The 25390-nt window shown below is 40.0% G+C and overlaps 1 protein-coding gene across 1 annotated transcript in view; it reads left to right on the top strand.

The window, feature by feature from the left end:
* Positions 1 to 25390, top strand: part of SELENON (selenoprotein N) — an 805209-nt gene that overhangs the window by 309534 nt on the left and 470285 nt on the right. The window contains exon 6 of the mRNA XM_044060119.1: positions 18105 to 18242. Coding sequence (XP_043916054.1) covers positions 18105 to 18242 — 138 coding nt within the window. The remainder of the gene's footprint in view (positions 1 to 18104; positions 18243 to 25390) is intronic.

The raw sequence follows: 25390 nt of genomic DNA, 5'->3' as shown, positions 1-25390 counted from the left end.
TTTAATGATATTGTCAGTAGGAACAGGAAATGAAAGTGATGGGTCATTAATAAGACCTAAGTAATTGTGTTCTGATACATTAGGAATAATATTATTTTGATTTCCCTGACAATGATTTCTGGAACTTTTTTCAATTTATAGGGGGGGGGGGGGTATCATGACCTTACTTTTTTATGACTGATAAGGAGTTCATTAGATTTAGGCAATTTACAGAGATCAGAGATTTTTTTTGTATCTGAGATTATAAGTTAGACTTATCTTATTGGCTTCTGGTAGAAAAATGTCCTTTTCATGCAATATTACATGCAGTGATGGGAGACCTTCAGTGACATTGTTTTTAAGTAGTGAAGATAGTAGGGGACTCAGAACTGTGCCTTATGGAACTCCAGTATGGTGTTCCTTAAGATGAGTTTATTTTTTTTTTTGGCATGGACCGGGACATTTTTTTTCAAGAGGACTTTAGAACCATTTAATGGTATTTTGTCAGAAGTTAAACTTAATCATTTCTTGCAGCCCCCCCCCCCCCCCCGTAGACTAAGCCTGATTACTCCTCTTTGCGCTCCCAGTTGGGATTCCCGGGCAGACATGAGCCCTATGTCCCATTCATTCCTGCCTGAGAATCCCACATGAGCTCATTCTTTTGAGGTGAGAGTTGGATGGTAATTAGCAGGCCAGCTTTACTGGTCCAGAAGTGCAGTCTAACCTCTTCTTGGGCAGAGCCCCCCTCTCCTGTGGTGTCTGTTCTGAGCTCTGTTATATCTGCCCACTGAGGGTTTCTCTCAGCTCAAAGGACAATTGCACATGTAGCTTGGGCTCAGTAGACTTGTGCTCCTTGAGGAAGACACCTAGTGGTCCCACTAGGTGTCAACCTTATAGTGAGTCAGAACTGTTTCCCTCTCCCCAGAACTGGCAAATATGTAACAGGCACTCACTTCCATCCTCCCCTGCCAGCTCCTACTCAAGCATGTATTCAAACTTGGGTCACTTGTGAGGTAGTCAGGCCTTTCCGTTCTACACCATGAAGTGGATTAATTTCATCAGTTTATTGAGAAGTAATTTGTGGTTTACAGTTTCAAATGCCTTAGACATATCCATAAAAAAGTACCAATTGTAATGCATCCATCATTGATGTTGGCATAGATTGAATCATTTGCTATTAGTAATGCAGTGTTAGTGTTAAAGGCATTTCTGAAGAAGCCATGCTGCTGGTCTGGAAAAAGCCCATAGTTATTGATATGTTTGAACGTTTGTTTGTATAGGATTTTTCAAAGAATTTTGTAAGAGCACAGAAGTTAGAAATTGGTCTAAAGACTTTGTGTTTTTTTTTTTGGAATAGAACCTTTGTGAAGAGCTATTATGATGGAACTTTTCGGAGGTGGAAGTATTATTCATTTTGTAAGGGATAGCTTGAATATGTATACTAGCCACTTGGAAAGTTTGTTTGCAGACTGATGAAGGAAAGACGAATGGAGAGTGTTAAACATACAAGACACAAATTCAAATTTTTAAGAGAGTTTTAATTTTCCTTCCAGATCAATGTGAAGGGAAAAGTTGCAATGCATTCTGCTAGGGGGTAAAGCTGGGGTTGTATGTTACTGTTTACTTTGGGCATGTGATATCTGTGGTAAAAAAATGCCCCGGCGAAGGACTACATTGTTGAAATTAGAAATAATCTGTCGTCCTCCACTGAGGTATTATTTGTACTATCTAACATTGGGTTGGTAAAGTTAGAGGCATCTGAGAACTGAAAAGTCAGTTACTTTATTTACTTACAGAAGTGCTTTGGATTACTATTGGTATGTTTTCCCAGGGTTAAGTGACCTAGGGTGTTTTCAGGCCACAGCATTTTTATATTAAACCGATGTCAGCAACAAAAACAAGGTCCAAAACAATTTCTATGTCTAAAAAACTGACGCATGAGCCAAGTGCTCAGGCCCCTATGCCTAAAAAACAGATGATCAAAATGGCTGAGGATTTAATTACCTTGATTAGGGGTTTTCAACCCCCCACCCCCTGCTAAGGGGCCTAGGCAAGGCACTGGCTATGAATATTCAGATCAAGTTTCCATTTCTTCTGATTCCACTTCTGATCAGGAATTTTCTATTCCACCCTATGAGGATTCTGGTGCAGAGGAATGCATCCCATCTGCATCTCCTCCTGAGGATTACTCTTTTGGAGAAACTCTGCATACTTTAAGGGAACATTTTCACTGGGAGAGTCAGGACTTCTCTGAATCAAAAAAGAGGCTTAGGGATTTTCTTCTTCTTTCTCAGTATAGGCCTTTGGCAATACCTCCTGTATTAGACATTGTTGATGATGTGTTTTCGGAATCAAGCATGGCTCCTGATTCCCTGCCTCCAGTTCCTAGTAAGCCAGACAGATATTACAGGGTTCCTAACTCCCACAAATTTCTTTTCAAAAATCCTACTGCTGATCCTGAGACTATTTCTCAGGGTCCTAAGGGTGTAAAAGCCTCTACAGCCAAAAATCCTACCCCTTCTGAAAGAGATTCCAGGGCGCTGGATAGATGGGGTAAGAAGGTTTATACTTCTGCAACCTTGGCAATCAGGGCTTTAAACTGCCAGTTTTATATGCTTAAATATCAACAGCATGTTATGGGCTTACTGAAACAGAAAATTATTTTGATTTCTGATTGTGTGGAAAATAAAGTTACAGGAATTATTGCATTCAGCAGAACAGTTTGGAAAGCATACTTTACAATGTGGTTTTGATTCCTTGGAGGCCTCTTGTAGGGCCGCCGTTACTTGGTCTGTGATTAGAAGGCACGCCTGGCTCAAGGAGCAAAATCTGCCTGAACAGGTTAAAGCTTAATTGTTGGATGCACCTTTGCAGCATGATACTCTTTTTGGTAATAAGGCAGAAGAGGTTTTAAAGAAAATGGAAGACAAAGCTAAATCTATGCAAACTGTAAAAATTTCTTGCAAGTGCAGCCACCCAGGTTCAGTAGGCACTGGCCTACTAAAATTGGTCCTTTCCTGTGTCCAGCAGAGGCACTCAGGGCAAATCCAGGTGCTCAAAAGGCTCCAGATACCAATCACAGGGTTCTTACAGATCGAAGAAATGGAGTGCCTCCACCTCCAAATCTGAAGGAAACAAAGCACAGCCCTACAGTAAGCAGTCTCAATGACTTTCGTCTACCAGCACCAAGCACTTACCTTTTGGCAGCCCCCTTGGGGAAAACTAGCACTTCATGCTCAAAAATAGCAGTTAATTACCCAGGACAAGTGGGTATTAAACGTAGTATCCCAGGGGTACAGATTGCATTTCCATACTTTGCCAATTCCAAACGGATGGCCAGATCTGCCACAAAACCAGTGGGCAGAGGCCCAGAAACAAGTCATGTCCCTCATGGATATGGGGGCTATACAACCGGTACCAGAAAAAGAAAAAGGACAAGGTTTTTATTCAAGACTTTTTCTGGTACCCAGAAAAGACGATTCTTGGCGTCCAATACTAGACTTATTGATTCTGAACACGTACCTGGACATTCCAAAATTCAAAATGCTGACTTTACAACAGCTACCGCCTATGCTAGGCAGAAATGCTTGGTTAGTAACTCTAGACTTAAAAGAGGCATACCTGCATATCCCAATAAGGGAATCATGCAGAAGATACCTCCGCTTCAAAGCAGGTTTTTGCATTACCAATTCTCTGCACTGCCCTTTGGCTTATTTACTGTGCCCAGGGTCTTTACAAAGTGCCTGGCACCAGTTATTGCATTCTGCAGACAAAAAAGCATTCAAAGTTATCATTATCTGGACGATTGTCTCATTCAAGCAGAGGACAAGGACACTCTTCTTCAACATTTGGTGTGTGTAAAAAGGCTTCTAGCATGCCTAGGGTACACCATAAACGAAAAAGAAATCACAACTGGTACACTCTCAAATAATTACATTCCTGGGTGCAAGCTTGAATACAACTGCCTAGATGGCTTACCTTACGCCAGACAAACAAAAGCAACTGACTACATACTTCAAACAAATGGCAACAAAATCCCAGTTATCTGCAAGACAAATTCTGCAGGCTTTGGGGTTCATGGCATCCTGCATTGTACTAATTCCATATGCGAGACTGCATATGAGGAAAATTCAGTGGTACCTAAAAAGTTTATGGAGTCAACATTATCACAGCCTGGAAACTGATTCCTCTCATTCCCTGCCTACAACAGGAGTTTCTTTGGTGGGCAGAGACATGTCACCAAAACAAGGGACTGTCATTCACTCTACCCCCTGCCACCCAAACTCTTAACTACAGACACATCAGACTATGCTTGGGGGCCCACCTGGCAGGGAGATGCATTCAGGGCAGATGGAGCCCAAACCAAATGCATCTGCATATCAACCAGAAAGAGATGCTAGCTGTTCAGAATGTTCTGACAGCCTTCAAGGACTTACTTCATCCAGGACAACGTCTGATAAAGACGGACAATACCACAGTTATGTGGTACATAAACAAGCAGGGGGGTACACATTCCTACCCCAAATGCAGACTAGCCATGGCTTTGTAGAACACAGCCTTGACTTACCAAATACATCTTCAAGCTCAATTCCTGCCAGGAAAGCAAAATACTCTGGCAGATGACCTAAGCAGAAATCTTATGGACCCTCACGAATGGAAACTGGATCCACAAATCTTCAGCATGTTAACACAGAAATGGGGGAGCCCAGACATAGATCTATTTGTCTCTCCCCAAAATTATCAGCTGGACAAATTCTGTACAAGAACTTATCACAAAAAAGCATGGAATGTGGATGCTCTGTCCTTCAGCTGGAAAAACCTATCAGTCTATGCCTTTCCCCCTCTGCCTCTGCTTTCCAAGGTCTTACTAAAAGTCAGACAGGAAAAAACAAAAATGATCCTAATTGCTCCGGACTGGCCCCGCTTCTAAGGACTATGTCTCACCTTCCTCCATGGTACTTGCCTCAAATACCTCATCTACTTTCTCAGCAGAACTATCAAATTCTGCACACTCAGATCCAAACTCTGAATCTTGCAGCATGGCTAATCAACTAATTATTCAAACAACACCTCTCAGTAAATCTGTGATGGATGTCATTTTGTAAGCCAGAAGGCCTAGTACTAGAAAATCTTATGCTGATAAATAGAAGAGATTCTGTGCTTGGAACCAAGCACAAGGAATAGACGCAGCAAAGCCCAATTTTCCTCAGATATTACAGTACCTGACTGAGATGCTTAACAAGGGCCTATCTTTTTCGTCAATAAAAATCCATGCCTCCGCCATCTTGGCGCATTACAACACAGAGCCTCCCCTATTTTCTCATCCACTGCCTAAACAGTATCTTAGAGGGGCCAAAAATGTAAGGCCTCCCAGAAGAGCACCAACTCCTGCATGGGACCTCAATTTTGTGCTGGAAAAACTCACCCTGCCTCCTTTTGAACCAGCAGCTACTGCGGATATAAAATTTCTATCTTGGAAAACAGCTTTTCTCTTGGCAGTCACTTCAGCAAGAAGAGTTTCAGAACTACAGGCTCTCATGGCAGTGGAACCTTTTATTATATTTTACCCGGACAGGGTGTCCCTCAGGACCAATCCTTCTTTTATGCCTAAGGTGATATCCAGTGTGGCTCTTAACCAGACCATTTACCTGCCAACATTTTACCCAAATCCGCAGAACAAGGGGGAGCGGATTCTGCATTCATTGGATGTACACAGACAACTAAGATTCTACTTAAATAGGACCAAGTCTTTAAGAAAGTTTGAGCAACTACTGGTAGCATTTGCTGCGGGATTAAAGGGGAAGGCAATATCAAAGCAGACTATTTCTAAATGGATAAGCCACTGCATTCGTTTCTGCTATTTACACTATGGTAAACCTGTGCCCAAGGGGATCAGATCACATTCCACCAGGGCTGCCTCTACTTCAGCAGCTTTTTTCAGAGGGGCCCCAAACAGAGACATTCTAGAAGCTGCTACTTGGAGCTCTGTTCACACCCTCACATAGCATTATAATTTACCTCTCTTCTTCAAATCCAGGGCAGGCTTTGTCACTGCAATCCAGCAGGGCCTTATAGCCGCTCCTAATGCTGTTTAGTTCCATCCTCCCATCCATAGCTTTGGGATTCTACCCAAATGTAATGACGGCAACGGTGAAACATGAAGAACATAGTACAGTTGTGTACACTTACCATAAATGTAGATGTTCGAGTGTATTCACTGTTGCAGTCCGGGTTACCCACCCGCCATCCGCCTTTTCTATACTTTTCTCTATCCTTCACTATACTCAAAAGCCTTTGTGGTGTGTTTGCTTGTTAGTTGAAGGTAAAGTTTATATTTCTAAAAGTGCATTTATATATATTTACTGCTTATTTATATATATATTTTTGCTCCCCATTTGGGGGGCACCTGACATCTGGGGCAAGAAAAACGGAATAAAATGGCGTCAGCTGCATGTTTTATACCCCGACGACCTGATGTCATGGAATAGGAGACAGCAACCGACGCAGGACCCAAGACTTTGTTATTTAGGCTGACTGAGGGCAACCTGCCAGCAGATTACCCAAATGTAATGACTGCAACAGTGAATACACTCGAACAACTACATTTATGGTAAGTGTACACAACTGTACTTTCTTACAGGGTTTCTATGTACATGGTACTTTTTCATGTAATGTTGTTTGTCTGCATAGCTCTCAATTGTGGGCCTATTAGTATGATACCAGGGGGATCGGCTGTTAGGTTTTGTCTGTGCACCACACAGGTATTGTCCCAGATATATCTGTGGCACTCTGTCTGCTGAGTGCTATCAGTACATGGCTACATCCATTTGTATTTCAATGTCGTATCCCTGCATAAGGGTATGCTGCAACGAATCCTGTAACACCAGCAATTTGCAGGGTGTGTAACACCAATAATACAAATATGGCCCTATGTTCCTGCCTCTGTCCTCCACATATATGCCAGTCTTTGTCCTTCTGTGGTACAGGAAGGGTTGTTAGGTAATGGCCTATCATTATTTACCGCTAGCATTACTGCTATCATCCCAGTCATGTCATGGACTCCCACACCAACTGTTGGGCCAAGTCCATATATATGGGGGCAACAGCTGGAGAACACATATGTGCCCTTGTACATTCCAGAGGTAAGTGTGTGGTACACAGTGTTCCTTGCCCTTGTACAGCATTTTATGGGGGGGGTTCTATGCCATTAACCTAGGCTATGATACCTTTTCAGAGATATAACTGTTAAGACAAGGGTCATTCAGTGTGATAGTGAGATGTTAGGTTAAGCAATGTTATGTACAAGATACTGTGACATTAACACAAGTGCTACTTTTCCCCCTAGGGCTTGACTACAGGGTGTAATTGGAGGCTGCTGAACTACATCTGTAATTGTTGATTGTTACGTATCCTGAAGACAAATCCTGTTTCTACTGTTGTACTAATTGAAGGCCTTGGCCTGGACAGCATAGTATGGTATATATACACATTGCTTGCATCTACTGTTTTGTGTGGGCCTTGCATTCATAACTGATTACATATTTCAATCCTTATGTGGTGTCAGTACTGGCATATATTATTGTATAGTACACGAATAAAGGTGTATGCATACCTGTATGTCATGTCATGTCCTTTGAATTGTGGGTGGGTATATGTTTAATGTCAGTATTCTCATTAGTGGGAATGGTTGCCACACTACACATTTCACAGGTGCCAGTTGAAGGGCTTGTGGCTGAAGGATATACTTTGCACCCAGTACTTCCACACTACTTCTACATATGTATGGCTACTGATACCTTTTGTGTGTGTATATGTGTATGTACCTATATATATCTTATATGGCTATATATTTATATATATATATATATATATATATATATATATATATATACATATATATATATATATATATATATATATATATATATATATATATATATATATATATATCTATCTATCTATATATATATATATATATATATATATATATATATATAAATATATATATATATATATATATACACACACACACACACACATATATATATATATATATATATATATATAAATATATATATATATACCTACATATGAACATATGTATGTATCCATATACAGTTGATGTTATAATGTTATATGATTATTTGTGAGTCATACATTAATATATATATATATGTAGATATATATATATATATATATATATATATATATATATATATATATATATATATCTGCATATAGCTATCTGTCTACATTTACAGATATATATCTGTCCATATGTCCATGCATGTTCGGCTCATATTTTGGCTTGTTCCTCATTCACTTGGCAATTGTCATCGATGATCGCAGCGCTGAAGTTAGTAACTAGTGGCAACACCTTTGTGTTTCAGACTTCATCTCCTTCTACATTTGTGTTCTAATACATATAACTGTTTAACTAGCAACATTTAAGTGTATCAGAGCATTAGTTGACATATATTCCTATGTGTACCCACAGTGTGACATACTTTGTCCAGACTTCTTGCATTAACAGGTTATGTGTTGTGATAATAATACATTTCCTGTACTGTTAACTGATTGTGCTGCATGATATGTTTGTGAAAACTTCAGGTTATGTATATTTGTGATGGTTTAGTGGTATATCACTTTGTGTATGGAGTGCAGGGTCCTGGATTCAAGCCTTGGAAAGGCAGTTTATTTTGTTGTTGGGCAGAAAAAGGGACGTTGGCTACAGAGTGATTAAGGCACTTTTAAGCAGTTGTAAGTGGGTTTGCACGGGTTTACGTGACAGTAGGCACTGCCAACCTCTGCTTATGTTTTCTTACAGTCATTTAGCTTCAAATATCTCAACCTGTGTAGGCATAGCTTACTCCTGTGCAAACCTGCTTACTGCTGCTTAACAGTAATTACAACCGCTTACCTCCACGCTAATTCTTTTAAAAGAAAAGAAAAAGAGCAGTGGTGAAAAACGGGCACAAAGAGGGAAAGACAGTAGGGAAAATAGCTAGTCATGTGCAGGAAGGGTATAGGAAAGGTCCATAGCTGCCCATTTCATCTACAGCAACAGCTGTGCATATACACTATATTTGCAGGTACATTTGGACCCTCAAACCCCTGGGAGAGGGGTGAGGACAACATATATTCATTGTGATGCCAATTAGACCAGATTACGTGTCCAGTGGACACGTGTGCGAAATGGACAGCTATGTATGGGGCGAGATTTTTTTGTGGGAACAAATTGCCTTTTTTTTTTCAGGTGAGAGTGGGATGTTGGGGAGGGGTAGTAGGTATATTTGGGGAGGTAGGTTGGTTAGGTTAACAGACAAGACACACAAGACACATACAGGACTAGTATATGACACATGTGGGGGGTAAACACCTTGGACAGGGAGGGGTGTTTGGAAGTCGCAAGCCCATGAGCCCCCAACTGGAAACAGTGGGACTGAGGTCCCCACCCGTGAGCAGTCACCACTGCACCTTCATGGCCCTGAAGGTGGCTGTGCTGGGGGCTTATAGGAGGGACAGGCCCACCCTCTAATAGCGCCACTCGGCCCTCAAGCTGGTATAGCCGCTCTCGATACTCCAGATCAAGCTCCTTACACACCAGGGCCTGGACCTGTTGACGGGTGACAGGTTCCTCTCCGCGCTCGCTCCAAGGGGGGGGGGGTGAGCCCCATCCCCTGCAGCGGTTCCACCGAAGGTGGTGCAGTGCCCACGGAGGAGGAGGTCCCAGGCTGGGCCCCAGATGTGCTGGTGCCTGGTGCCATGGCCAGCTGAGGTGGGACAGGTGGGTCCGCTGGGACAGGCCTTCCCATACGAGCTGTGTTGTCACAGGTTTATGACAGATATGAGTTAGTAACAGTCAACAGCATCCAGAATTAGTTATAATAGCCATGGGTAGGTATTCCCATTAACCCAACACACCAGATTTAACACAGTTGCAGAGCAAGCAGAACACATGCATATATGGAACAACAATGGCCATTACAGGAGCATGCAGGTTTCATTGATGGCAACAGGCCACCAATATGGGTGTATTTTCTCATGGCACATGCATAGAAACAAATGTGTATATTTATAAACCATTAGGACATATGTCCCAACAAAAGTTTGGAGTGTACACATACCAGTTGAGGAGTGTCATTGGGTTATTATGCACATATGGCAGGGGTGAGAGAGCGAGTTCAATTAACAACTAAGATATCCTTGTAGTTTTCACAACATTCGTAGTCACTGCAATGGTCTTTTTCTTACATGTATTATTACACTACACAATGGCCTTATATTGTACACTGGTATGTTTATAAATTATTATATAAGTGACCTGTGTCTTACATACAGGCGTGACAGGCTGCAGGTGTTAATGCAACATATGCTGAGAATTGCTGTCATACACTTTGGGTGAGGTGCTAGAATGACAGGTTTGTTTCCATATACATTCTCTGACTATGTACACGTTTTGACTATCAGTTATATGACATTGACAGCTGCCTACATTTCTTGGATCATCACACTAGATTTTCAGGGGAAAAAGGTACCAAGCTAGTGATATGGGCCATTTATCTGGATATGCTGGACAGATTGGAACAGTTGTGGGGTATGAATATGCATACAACTTACAATTTGAACATTCTAGCAAATTCTGTACTGTTGGGTGTAATTATGCATACAGCTTTCTATCTGAACATTGTATCAAAGTCTGTACAGTTGTGGGGTATGATTATGCATACAACTTAGTAGCACTCCCAGGATTCAAACCCCTGCTGTGTGTGACAAAATATTATAGCTAACATCACAGTACACTGTGCCATCAGGGAATTGATGTAAAGCTTTCAACTGTTTCCTAAGTCTCCTAACTTGTATAATATAACTGACCTCTTGGCACTTCCAACATTGTTATGCAGGACTTCATGCCCATTTTATCTGCATACCACGGTGTGGGTGACACTGCTTAAGATTAATACAACAGTACTATTTATAGTGTGGAACAGATCGCCAACATATGAGAGAAGAGTAAACAGAAACACTCCAGGGGTTTTACCTTCATTCACAGACTATTACACATTTATTTCTACTGGTACAACACTTTCTAAGGCTATTATATTTATTTGTTATGACAGTACAGGCAGACTGATTACTAACCTGCCTTGCAACACAGCCTTTGCAGCCTAGCATCATGGGCTTGCTGGTTCGCAGCCTGGTCATCTGCAGCTGTCTGAGAAATGCAGTGATATTTAGCCATACCTATCCATAGTATACACAAGCTAGGCAATTATTTACTACTTAGTAGAATGGGTACTTACTCAGTACTGGGGCATTGGGCATCTCCCGAGACTCCTGGATCCACTATTCCAGTACATCCCCCCTCCGCCGCTTCAGGTCAGCATGGTGGTGCCTGACCTGCTCACCAGTCTGGGGGATACCTGTGGCATTGGTGAGGTCAGGGGCGAGACTGTCCCAGGCCTCCGTTTTGTACTGCGAGCCCTGGTACTGGCCCTGCAGTCGTCTCTGATCATGGTGTTTTGCCAGGAGCCATTCCATGATTTTCGACTCCTGGATGCCCCAGGGCTGTGCTCTAAATCGAGTGCCTTCACCAACACCAGCCATTCTGCCTGCAGTAGGAAGCTACAACCAGTTATGGGTAGTATTCCCACCTGTGGGTTTAAATATGGTCATTTTCCCGCACTTCCCAATGATTGGCCAGTTTTGAAAAGGCTAAGCTATAGGCAGACCTGCTTACATGAGGTTGGCACTGCTTAAAGAGGTATACCACTAGGCAGATTCAGTTGGCTCCCCTACACATTGCTTACACTTACTAACTTGGGCTGTGCTGCGGTTAGCATTGTTTAATAGATAATTAGCACTATATTTGCCATTTGGCAAAGATTTATTCTTCATTATAGGTTATATATGTGTCTGGTATATGTGATTCATGTGTACATACACAATATGGGGATCTGGGGACTTCTACACTTTATTACAATAACACCTCAAATCTATGCTTACTGCAGTACTCCAGTTCACATATTTATGTTCTGTGGCAGGTTATCCAACATCACACTGTACATATATTCAGTTCACATGTTTGGTTTGATTTTCCTGTGGTGAGGATTAGTTTGCTGATACCTCATTCATATCTATTGCTATCATGGCTTGGTGGTTAACTACTGTGTAACTATAGTGTGCTGGATCCTGTGTTTGAGCCTTGCAGAGGCAGTTTATTTTTTTGCTAGGCAGAACAAGGACCATTGGATACAGTGTGATTAAGGTATTTTTGAGCAGTTGTAAACGGGTTTGCACAGGGGTAAGCACTGCCTACATAGGTTAAGCAATTTAGAGGCTTACTGGGTGTAGGACACTGTAACTGAAAATTAGCAGTGCTTACCTTCATGCAAACCCGCGCAGACGGCCTTCAACTAGCTTACTAATGCTGACATATGTGTACTACTGCTTCTTGCTGCTTAACCTAACTGCTGCTTTATGCATAATGATACTGACACCTCAGATGTGCATTTCCTGCAGTACTCTAGGTCATATGTGTGTGTGTGTGTGTGTGTATATATATATATATATATATATATATATATATATATATATATATATATATGTTCCTTCGTGGCAGCAGTACTCCAGTTCATATATATATATGTTATTCCATGGGTTATGCAACATACATATTACTCATAACGTGCTTTGCGATGGGAAATGGTATGTCTCAGTTACCGTCCTGTCCCCCCCCCCTTTTTGCTTACATCCATAGGGTGGTCCCATTAGAATGGGTCCGTCCACCCCCGGCACATCTTGGCCCATAATGTCTTAACCATCATTCTCTCCACCCCCTCCCTCCTCCACATCAGTCATCCTTCCTACAGCTTCCATCCGAATCTCACCACACCACTACACATTGCCCACTCTCCACTTCTCAGGACCCATCATGTAAGTTGTCTCCCCCCAAAGATCTTCAGGGTTCCCACACATTCAGTCAGCGAACATACATATCCTTCTTTGCTTACCTGTAAGGCATGGTATGTTACCCCGAGGACTCTTTTTAGCAGAAATTTTGGGGTTGTCCCGCAGGGACGAACATGCGTTTGTTTAAGATTAGACTTTGCAGGTTGACACTTTTTCTCCCACTGGTAGTATCCTGCCAGTAGTCTGGGTAGCAGTGCTGTGCAATGCTTAGTGGTGCTTAATATTCACTTTGCATGATATTTGCCTTTTGGCACTGATGTCTTCTTCATTGCATGTTATATATGTGTCTTGTATTCTTGATTCATGTGTACGTACGCTGTATGGGGTCCTGGGAACTTCATCACTTTATTGCAATAACATCTCACATCTAGCTTTACTGCAATACTCCAGTTCACATATTTAAGTTATGTAGCAGGTTATACCACTTCACACTGTCCATAGAATCAGTTCACATGTTTGGTTTGATTTTCCTGTGCTGAGGATTAGTTTGCTGATACCTCATGCATATCTATTGCTATGATGGCTTAGTGGTTAACTACTGTGACTATAATGTACAGGGTCCTGAGTTTGAGCCTTGCAGAGGCAGTTTATTTTGTTGCTGGCCAGAACATGGGCCATTGGATCCAGAGTAATTAAGACACTTTAAAGCAGTTGTAAGCGGGTTTGCATGGGTTTGTACAATGGTAAGCAATGCTAACCTCCGGTTACAGTTTCTTACACTCAGTTAGCTTCTACTTTGCTTAATCTATGTAGGCAGTGCTTACACCGTGCAAACATACTTAGACACACTTACTACTGCTTATTTGTGCTTAAACCTGCTTACTAGTGCCTTACTCATTATGACACTGACACTTCACATGTGCATTTCATGCAGTACTCCAGTTCACATTTAAATGTTATTATGTAGGTTATACAGCAAAAAGATGTAAAAATATGTTCATATACAGATTTCACATGGAAAATTATATGTGTTGCAGTGGGACTCGAACGCGAAATGCCTGTTTGTTAGGTGGATGCTCTAACCACTACACTATTGCTGTGCTGCTTCATTTGCATATATATTCCTTGTTATCCTCTTCAGCCTTTCAGCTGCTTTAACCGTAGCTAAGCGATGGGCAAACTCACGCACCTACGGTTAGCTGTACTCGGGGTTTTAAAAAAATAAATACAAGGGTTTCTTTGTTTATTTCAGTGTACTGTTGCTGTTGAACACATGGGGACTGTTGGTGGGGATATGTGGACACCTGTGAGCGGTCTCGCTCATTTATTTACACTTTCTTCTGTTCTACTTTTGAGGGACGTGTTTATTCTGAGAGCTCTGCTTTCAGACATGTCCCCCGCACTCATCCACGCTCAGTGTAGGATTTGGAGCTCAGGCAGCACGCCTTCATTAATATGCATGGTTCGCTGCCGATCTCCTCTTCAACTGCCGCTTCCGTGCAGGACTAGATTAGTCCTGCATGGAAGATTAGTAAATCCGGGGGATGCTTTTTTATATTGTTCAGCAATAAGAATTTGTTGGTATTTGCTGCATAAATCTGGTTGTCCATACCTCAACAAGGTTTGGTCGACTTCAAGTGTCTTCTTGCAGTTTATTCTCCATGAGAATCAGAATTTTGGTTATTAGTTATAAACTGAACTTCATGCTTTTCATAAAATTAAAAGTATGCTTTCATAAAAATAATCAGAAAAACAGAATAGTAAGATGTTATTCCTCCCCTTACAGAATGTATGGATGTAATCTCCATTTTTAAACATTCCTAAAAAGGGCAACACGAGGGCAAAAGGGCAGGGATCTCTCCATTTTACTGCTGACCTGAGGGCGTTAGCGTTGAGGAAAGGAAGCAGTCGCTGGACATATTTGTGCATGTGTGTGTCCTGGATTTTGGTGAAGCATAATGCCACTAATTCATTGGCTCTTAGCAAAGCCTGAGTGATTATTGGTGGTCAGTAAAATAGGTGGATTCATCCTCAGATGTCCTGGATGTATGAAAGCATGTATCTTGGATCTGAAAATGTAATCTTGAGCTTGTCCTGAAGGCTAGACAAATGTATAGGGAAGTAGTTAAAATATTCTTAGTACTGTTTGATGGTGTTTACCTGCACCTTCCATGTTCTCCTCTAGTTTCCTCCTAATGTCAGCGTAGGGGCACAGTAACACATGCCAGCATGATTAACAGTTCCCACCAAACACCTTTAGGTGCATCACATCTTTCTTCTAGACCTTGCAGTTTCTGTCAAACATTTAACTGTAAATAATTTTTAAGCAGTATTTCTACCACTCATTTTTCTTATCCCCCCCTTTCAAGTGACTGGCCCAAACCATTTTTATAGACAAAATGATATACAGTGTAATAACTTCCAAACATCTTAAATTCAACAAAGTTTCAAGTCTGTCAGCTAAAATTTCAAGATTATGTCTAGCTTCCAAAGTTTGGGTGAATCACAAGATGAAGTTGCACTCTTGCTGGTAATGACAATAACCTAAGCAATTGCCCAAGTAACATGCTGCAACATATTGCTCACTGCCCCACTGGTCCCTAGCATCACTTTTTCACAATAATTTCTCATAGCTCTTTTCCCTTTTCTTAAAATTAATAGTGCAAATTGTGCTGTTTATTGATTAGTTTTTTTCCACATACAGTCAAATATGGTAACAAAAGGCAGCTTTGATATCATAAAAAGGAGGAAAGGAAGTATACCACAAAAAATAGACACCGCTCTACTGTCCTTCAGTTGCCTGTAGTTCTATGTACTTTACCTAGAAGACTGGCAATAAACCTAAACCCCTATTAATGGAGGAACAAGGAACAAGTTCTTACTTCATTACACTCCTTCTACTCCGATCTCATTTTCATTCTGTTCCCTCAAATGATTCTTCTGTGTCCTCACATCACCTTTGTCCCCACATCACCCTGCAAATGATATGACGTAGATGTTTCCTCCCTCTTTTCTTACCTTTTCTGGAACAGAGGAAATGGTTCTGGCATCTTCTTCACCCTTGTCTGACCCTTCTATCAGACTCACCAGACTCATTTCTTTTATTAATGATTCAATAAAAACATTAAAACAATTCTTATAATGTCAGTGTCTGTTAATGGAGGCTGCTAGGTTCAACCACAAAGTTCTATTAAGACCTAAATATTGAGGATGTTAAAATAACACAGGTAACTGATATGAAAAAGGAAGTCGGTTTAACACAATCTCAGATGTTTTTGAGAAATTTTTATAGTATGTAGAATTTTTATTTAGTGCTTTATTTTTTCAGAAAAGGACCCCCTGCAGTTGTATATACTTATGGAAATATGCATTTTTTTGTCTTTGTTTTACAGTGTTAAATATTGTCTCGTGTATATCTTTCTCTAGCTTTGTATTTTTCCGTGTATATCAGTCTTTCATTATGTTTTAATATTAGTATTTTTCACACATTGCTAGTACTTTCTATTTTTTCCAGTTTAAGTATGTTGTTTATTTATTATAGAAGCTCTGTACTTAGTTTTATTTGAAGATATAGGACTTGTGTATTGTGTTTTGCTAGTGATCTTTACTGCTTCCTAGTTTTGTTTGCTACTACCTGTGCAGCAGGGCTCATCAGTAGTTAATATCCATGGCTGTGATTTGTAAAACTATAATTTTTCAGTCATTGAGGTACAGTTCATTTAACTTTTGTTTCTCTGTGCAGTAGCCAGTGGGATGGACTGTTCCATTCATGACAAAAAAGAAAAGAAAACCCACCACGTGTGTGCACTGTATCAGTCTGGCAGAATGCAGTTTTAAAGTAAGGTGTAATCAAAGTGCTGAAATTGCTGTTTTTTTATTTAAGTATTTTACAGTAAAAATGCTGGAGTGCGGTTCAGAGAAAAAAGCGACTATCCCAGACATGACAGTTTATTGATGGAGTTGAGAGAAGGAGATGGGGATCTCCAGTAGACATGACTAGTTTATTTTAAGTAGAGATGAAGTCATAAAGACAGATGGGTGGAGGGGGTCTACCTAGACATCTGCAGTTTATTTAGGAGTCATGATAGGATTAGAGATAGGGTTGGAGTGTTACTAGATGCAGGCACATTTTAATGTTAATATTTACATCATAGGAGCTATTCTAGACAGTATTACCCTTTAAAATTTACACCTGGTAGATAAGCTGGGGACTATATTTGTACTTTTGATGGCCACTGACAGTGGTGAAGGTTCTCTACGTAGCACCAAGCAGGTGGTGGTAGCTTTCTTTTAGCATGACTGATTAAGAGAACATGAAGACTGGAAGAATGCAGGAGCATTACACTGTTTTTGGGGAGGCACTAACTGGGAAGGAAGGGAGACAAGACAGACAAAACCATTTTTAAAATTTTGAACAGTATCAGGGATGTCAGAAGGATGATGTCTGCTCTAGATGTAAATACTGTCTAAGTTTAAACAATGTGTTCAGAGATGGAAGCTAACATTAACACAAGCAGCAATGAATGTCCAGTGCTAAAAGGGGGATGAATAGGGGTTTACTCTTAAAAATAAAGTATTTCAAATGTGATAGTAGGAGAGGGAGTACAGTACATAAGAGAATAATGCTATACTGACGTCTGGGAAGGGGTAGTTTACATTGCAGGTACAGGAAGGGTGAAGAGATGTGTATTCTGCTTGTGTGTAACTGTGTCAGGTGAGCCCTGCAACATATGGTTATTGGCAAAGCTGGACAGACAGAGCATACAGAGAAGGTTTCTGCTGTCGCATCGGGGCAACTAAATATTTTTTGTTTATTCAGCCTGCACTGTGTAACCTGATCTTTGGTAGGTCTAGATATGCATAAAGCAAGCTATACTTTTTAAAATGTTATGAATCCTTGCCATTACCAGCTACAGATTGCCTTTCCTGTTTACGTGTCAGGCAATGAATTGCCGTAGACATTATACACTTGTCATCCCTAAACTCTTTACTTTCCTGGTGTGTGTTAGTAATGCATCCCTTTAGTCTGGGTACAAGGCTGTCCCAGTAGCTAACAATTAACAATAACATCACCAGGTGCAAAGAATCCATGAATTAGAAGCAGTAATGCAAAATTTGCAATTTTCAAAAATAGCTGTTCAATGTGTGTGTTTGTAGGTGCTGATTTACAACTTCTTCTAAAACTTGTTTGTTCACTTTTCTTGCATCTGTAGAATTCATGCTGAGTTCCAGTTGAATGAACCACCGGATTTCCCCTTCTGGTTTTCACCTGCCCAGTTTACGGGACACATTATTATTTCCAAAGATGCGTCTCATGTCAGGGAATTCAAGCTCTATGTTCCAAACAACAGGTTTGTCAGAAAAAAAGTCGCTTTTTGTTTTTATGTTTTGAGTTGTTTGTGTACATCTGTACTGTCACACAAATGGTGGCAAAATAGGTAAGAAAGTAAGATACAAGAGAACAATTCCATAATACTACAAATAAAAATATATAACCTACTTCTAAACCCCAATTTTCCATTAATCTGACTTGTTCCATTTTGGGTGTTGAGATTTGTTTCTGTTATGATTTGTGGGATTTTGTTTTTGTTACGTACATTTTATTATGAGAAAAATAGCAAGTACAAATATTTGACTTTCCTTCTTGTTTCCTTGTCAGATAAAAGTATATAAACAGCACTAATACTAACCTGGCCTCTGCCATTTGTTTGAATGTTATTTACAATCTGTTTTAAGTAGAACTAAAATATTATCTTGCTTTGTTTTTAAGTTATTTTCCTTTGTGTACAAAAGTGCTCACATCAGAGTAATTTGCCTTTCCTTTTCTGAAACTTCAAAGATAGGAGAAAGGCAAGTGTTTTTTTTTTTTTCTTTTCAGTATATGGGAACCGCAAACAGTTGCCACATTCAGTGTTACAAATGCTAGTCATCTGTGTGACAGCCAAAGTTGTATTTATCATCCAGTTAGATTCCAAGATCTTGAATCAAGGCATGCATTCAGTTTCCTTACAATTCATTTTGTAATAATGCTGTAAATGTTAAGGGATGAGATCATTTACTTATTTTTTGTCTATATTAATCGTCATATAATTGCACAGTTCTTCTTATCTTTGTTTAAGGTTTTTTAAGTTGTCTTTTTCTTTTTACGTATTTATCTAATTTTAAAATTTCAGCTTACAGGGAATATAAGATATCAATGAAATTTTTATACCAGAGATAATATACAAGCTGAAAAGGAGAGCCTCTGGGACAATCCCTGCATCACCCCAGTACAGCATCTTGAGATGCTGCTGCAACAGGTTTTATACTTAGTTTACCACTTTTCATTGTGTAGACACAGCAATAACCAGAAGCCAGTCCTGATTAAGTGCTTTTGCAGTCATAGGATCAAACACATCCTCATCTGCAAGCTTCTGATGGAGGTCACCACACCTCAGGACTCTGGTGTATCAGACAGGATTGACAGGCAGGAATCAGCTTTCATGGATGTCTTAACTTGGCTGCATGTGGCAGAATCATGTTTTATTTACGTAAAAGGGGACTCCAAGGATCCCATTACTTTTGTACAAGAGGATGATAGGGGCCATTGTATAGAACTTTGTGACAGTCCCCTTTGGAAGCCAAGACTTCCAAAGTGGATGTAACTCTTAAAAAGACCCAGAAAGTGAAGCATGTTTCACAGTCTTTTGCCTTCTAGAAAGCATTTGGTCCTCAGGTGTCAGGCATGTCTAAATAGTGACCCCCATTTCCCAGGCTGTCACAGAGCAGTGGTTTACCCTGGCCAAGAGACTGTTACGAGATTTACATAGCCTATGGCTAGGAACTGAATCCTCACTATCTTGAATCCCCCCTTCTGAAAAGAAGAGGGGCTCTCTCCTGCAAAGTAGAAGACTCCCAAGAAAGTGAGGGGGCAGACAAGGACTTTTCTTCTCAGATCCTCCCCTCACCGGATTGTGATACAAACACAGAGAAAACCATCTCCCCAGAGACTCTCACAGAAAAAATTACATTTGGTGAAATTCTCATTAAAAGATTATTTGAGATGGGGAGGGAGGCATCAGAGGCATAAAAAAGATACTTTTATTTATTCACTCTGGATGGCCCCAAACCTATGTGGTCATTCCTTTTCTTTTGAGAGGTCTAGAGGATATTTTCCTAGCATCCTTCCAGGAACCTGACTTTGAGCTTTTTGCCTCTAAAAAATCTGAATGAGTTCTGCAGAGTGCAAGAGTTGCAGACACAGACACACATGCGTGCACACACACACACACACACACACACACACACACACACACACACACACACACACACACACACACACACACACGAACCCTGTAGCAGATTCAGTAGTTATATCCATGGATCCAGAATCTTTGGTAAAGGTTGACAGGGATCTGTAGCTGCCAGTGAAGTAATACCGTGACTTAATAAGGGTGATTTGGATCTCTAGGACCTCTAAGTTAGGATTGTGGGTAATTTGACATGAAGTGATGGTGTATTTGACAAACTGAGACACTTTCCTGCAGTTATGCAATAATTCGAAGGCATGATAGGTGCTAAACCATGGTATAGAGGGAGTGCTATCATTGCATTTAAATCATGTCTCCATAACTATACAGTTATTTGAGATTTAAGACAATCTCACTATCAAGGGAACTTCTACAGCTGAATTTCACTCCAGTTGCAAAACTACAGCCTTCAGTTAAAACTTATATAAGGCAGTTTCCAAGATTCAAATTAAATTTAAATACATTTCTTGTTTTCCCTCACTTCTGCATCAGTGTGTTTTGTATTGCAATGTTAAGTCTGCTGGACACCCACAAGCCTTATACTGCTTAAGGTGAAGCTAAATTAACACTTTAGTATATTTTACTTTAGCAGTGTAAAATTTCCTTGAAAAAAAGCAAATAAGCCCATAACAATAAAATGAAATGTCATGTCTCACTTCAAGTAGCTAGAGTTTAAAGACCTTGTCTTTGTATCCATTTTCCATGTTTTCTATTGTAGCTGCCCAGGTGTAATCTGTCATTTCATTGCTAATTAGTCTTCACCGCTCAGCCTACTGGGATGTGTTTTTCACTGAGGGACCTCAAACTATACATCCAGCTGCAAACCAAACTAAAACCTTGCCAGACAGATCCAGGACTCTTAAAAGAAGTATGAACTAGCCAAAACTGCTATATGTTAGCTTTCTAAGTATAATTGCTTTGAAAAGAGTGATATAACCAGCAGCAAGTTAAAAATAAGAAAACTTAATCAGTATAGTGCATTTAAAGCTAATTAATCCAGAGGTCAGCATGCACATGCCCAGTGGATCCCCCCCAAAAACTCCTACAGCAACAACCTGTTGTTACTGTACTCTAATAGATATGTGTCTTATACCTATAGCACCCTATGTAAACAACTAAAATTGGCCAAAAACAGAGTTAAAATACAATGTAATAACCAGGGCAAAAGTTTCAGCCACTACCTACTTTTCTTGTATTCATTTCATCCCAAACTCACTGCAGTACTGCCTGTTGCACTTAACTTAGTTGTATCCTAACAATAATCTAGCAGCTTAAAGTTATCAGGACTTGTCTTACCTCCTGCCTTGCAGCAGTTTTACAGACTGTTTTCCTGGAACTTATTCCACCGTGGACCCCCAGTTCCCACCCACACTACATCTAAATTTATATGTCTGTTAACTTTGCCTCCTTTACTCATTCTCCTGTTTTGTGCCTAACTGCACTATCCAGTCATAAACTGTTCTTATTATATCATCCCCACCCACTTTTGTTCTTAATTCCTTCTGAAATCTCAGTGTACTACCTCCCCTACCCTTCATATTCTGCACACTATTATTGCTATTCATTAACTCATCTTACCATACTACAAGAATTTTACAATGCACACCATGCTGTTCCCCTCCTGTATCACCTTATTCATCCTCCTCTCTTTCCTAACATCCCAACAGTAGTAATAATAAATAAACACATTTTAACCATTACCTCATTCTGACCTGTCAACCATCTGCCCACTAGCTACTCAAAAATCTCTTGAAGCTTATTTCCCTTTACTCCATTTCACTGTTGTAACCTCAAAATACTAAAAAGTGCTCGTCCCAATGTCATGGTAATACTTCTACCAACATCTACTAGAATGCCATAATAAAAAAGCCTTCTTTCTCCATTGTCCATCATTGTGGTGATATCCACGCCAACCCAGGTCCCAAACAAAGCCTAAACTAAAGAACACACCCTAAAAATTTAAAAATAGTCATTCTAAACCTTAGAAACATATGCAACAAAATCACAGATTTTCATGCCTGGATGACTCAACACAAACACAACCCAGATATCTTAGCCACAACAGAGTCCTGGCTAAAACCTGAAATAAATGATGCTGAACTACTACCCTTTGGTTATAATATTATTAAGCTCAGTAGAACACATAAAATAGCAGGTGGAATAGCTATAATCTTCCCAGATATGCTCACAGTAACTACCTGTATAGGCTCAATCCCAAAATTTAGAAAAGCAGAAATGCTAATCTCATTCCTAAAACGTAATAGAGCCAAGAACATATGCATTGGTGTGTGTATATACCCCCAGGACAGAACATTCCAATACTTGCAGACATTCTGTTGTGGATAGCAGATTCAATCACAAATTAAATCATCCTCCTGGGTGAAGTAAACATGGACTCACAGTCTCTGTCTGCAAATTTAGCATTCAATGGCATGAACCTCTTTGGATTCACTCAACTTATTAATACACTAAAAAGATGTGGCAAAAATAACTCCCAGCAATCTGTCTTGAACTGGGTTCTGGTTACCAACCCATCTAATTTTACCTCCTCTGGTATCATCCCAGATACACTAAGTGACCACCTACCAGCTTATACCCACAGGAATATTACACAACTAACAACGGAACGTAAACTCAAAATTACCTATAATCTTTCCATCTTCTCCAAAGAGTCTTTCATTGAAGCTCTGAAAGCAGTTAACTGGCTCATCCTAAAAAAGACACCCCTTAAATGATGCAGCTGAATACTTTAATGCAGCATTTCTAAATATTCTTAATACCTTAATGCCACAGTGTACAAAAAACTTAAAAACAACCATACCCCATGGCTCACCAAACAATGGAAACTCCTTATGAAAGATAGAGAAAAAGTGTGGATTAACTGGTAAAATAATAAAAATGATAACAATCTGCAACTGTTCAGACAGCTGTGAAACCAAGTCAAGAAACAAGTTAATAGTGATAAAAAGCCTTATTGTATTCACCTACATGATAACCATAAAAACAACCATAAAATATTCTAATCTTCCATACCCTATTTCATCAACCCAGGCACAAAAAAAGATCCCAGCCCATACACAGACATTCTCTGTCTTCAAACAGCTGCCTGTTTCAATATATACATCATAGAATGCATAGCCAGCTTAACTTCAAACTCACCTAACACCCCCCCTTCCACACAGCTAACTTCCCCCACCTTGACCCTAGCATGTCTTCTTCACAAAACTCACCTAACTGCAACCTCTCCAGTACATACACAGGCAACTCCACACACTTTATGTTTAAACCAGTTTCTATAACTCTTATAAAAAAAGCTTTTACATAAACTAAAACCTTGTTCCTCCTCAGCCGGCAACCTTCTCCCAGAATACCTAAGTCTAGCAACAGATGAAGTAGCGTACCCAATCAGCATTCTTACTAGTAGATCAATTACAGAATCCTATGTCCCTAATTTATGGAAAATGGCACATATTACTTTATATAAAGGGGGTAATTCTACTGACATTACACATTTCTGTTGATATAGCCATCCTGTCTCTCCTCTCTAAAATCTTTAATATACATCAACAATTTCTCCACTGTCTCTCACAAATTAAGCTAATCACCAGTATACAACATGGATTTCATCTGGACCACAACACTTCTATTGCATTATAACAAACCAACACTTCCGCTGCATTATATCATTTAGACATTGTCAGCAAAGCTTGCAACTCCACCTTGGTTCTATCATTTCCATCTATTCAGTGGTTGTCCAGCTACCATGCAAAGACGTCACTCATTTTCCTCTCACTGTCTTTAATCATGTAATCTCTAATATCTCTTTTAAATATCGTAGTAGAATTGTCTCAGGTCTCATTTATTGCATGCTAATCTGTGTAACAAATAATATAACTAATGAGTTTTTCATCATATGTTTTCTCCCGCTCATGTTATTGTTTTTCATTGCACTCTGCTGTGAAACATATGCTCTGTGTTTTTCTCATTACATTTTTTCACTCCTGTGTTTTTGTAGTATTACAAGATACTTTGTGATTTAAAATATCTGTAATTGATTTTTGATAGATTGTGATTGTACTGTTTTTCTCCCTGGGCCTCCACTGAAAATAGGCACTTTTTAGCCCGGTTGGACTTTCCCGGTAGACAAATGTCAAATAAATAAGTAATGAATGCATTTAACTTGCAGGAGTGCCTCAAATTCTGGAAGCTTTCTGATTAGACACTTAACTTTGAGTATTGCCACCTTGATGTCTGAATTTGGATTTGAGTTTGCTGTGTAGAAATGTCTAGTAAGGAGACTGTGCCTAGAAAAGTACTATGGGGACAGCAAAGCACCTGTAGGCAGAAACCCTGGTATGAGAGGTGTAATCCATCCATGATGAAACAGGAAGGCTTATGTACCATCTCATTCCAGGCTGACACATACTCGATCCACTTAGAGTGACACCAACTGCTTACCCATTGTTAAAGCTAATTAATTTGTCTTGTCATTATTCTTGGTGAAGGCATTATACTTCTCAAGATCTGTGTCTTTACTGCCTTTAAGACATACACAGTAAGTTTCATTGTATCTGTCTGCACAACCCCCTGGGTGGATCACCTCCTATCATTCACTTCCACTTGGGCCATCACTAGGTTCTAGTCATATCTGTCTGATTTAAGGGACCTTAGAGCCCTTGTAACATTACAGATCTTGATATCAAACAAGTAGCTTACAGTCACCCAGTTCTTGTTCAGTCTGGTGAGTGTTGAGTTTGTATAGTAATTATAGAAACATTTCCCTTTGTGGAAGCAGACCTCTGGGTCTTACAAACTTAAGTGTGCCTTCCTGGTGACTCTTGGATGACCTTTTTGGAGTTGTGAAAGTGCTGTGTGGGAGTGGAGAAGGAGTAGATATTTTCTTTTATGCTGGAGGCTAATATCTTTTAGGACATGTTTTAGGAGGCTTTGGTATGTTTCCTCTATAGCATCAGCATAAGTCATGGACTTAATGGGTTGTTGTGACTGTTGTATTGTTGTGGATGTATGATGCTTACCAATGGCAGATGTGAGAGGTTTGCCTCCATGTTTTATAAATATTTACAGCTCTTGTGTGTTGTACTATCAATTGGTGGAGGCAGTGAAAAGTTGGTAAATATAAGGCTGTTACTGCACTCTCTTAAAATATTTAATGCAATCTGACTGGCCACAGATGAGGTGAAAGCAGAGTG

Source organism: Protopterus annectens, chromosome 1.part2, assembly GCF_019279795.1.
Source record: "Protopterus annectens isolate FY-2018-M chromosome 1.part2, PAN1.0, whole genome shotgun sequence".
Taxonomy (NCBI): Eukaryota; Metazoa; Chordata; order Ceratodontiformes; family Protopteridae; genus Protopterus; species Protopterus annectens.
The sequence above is the reverse complement of the archived record's forward strand: the minus strand, read 5'-3'. Positions and strand labels throughout refer to the sequence as shown.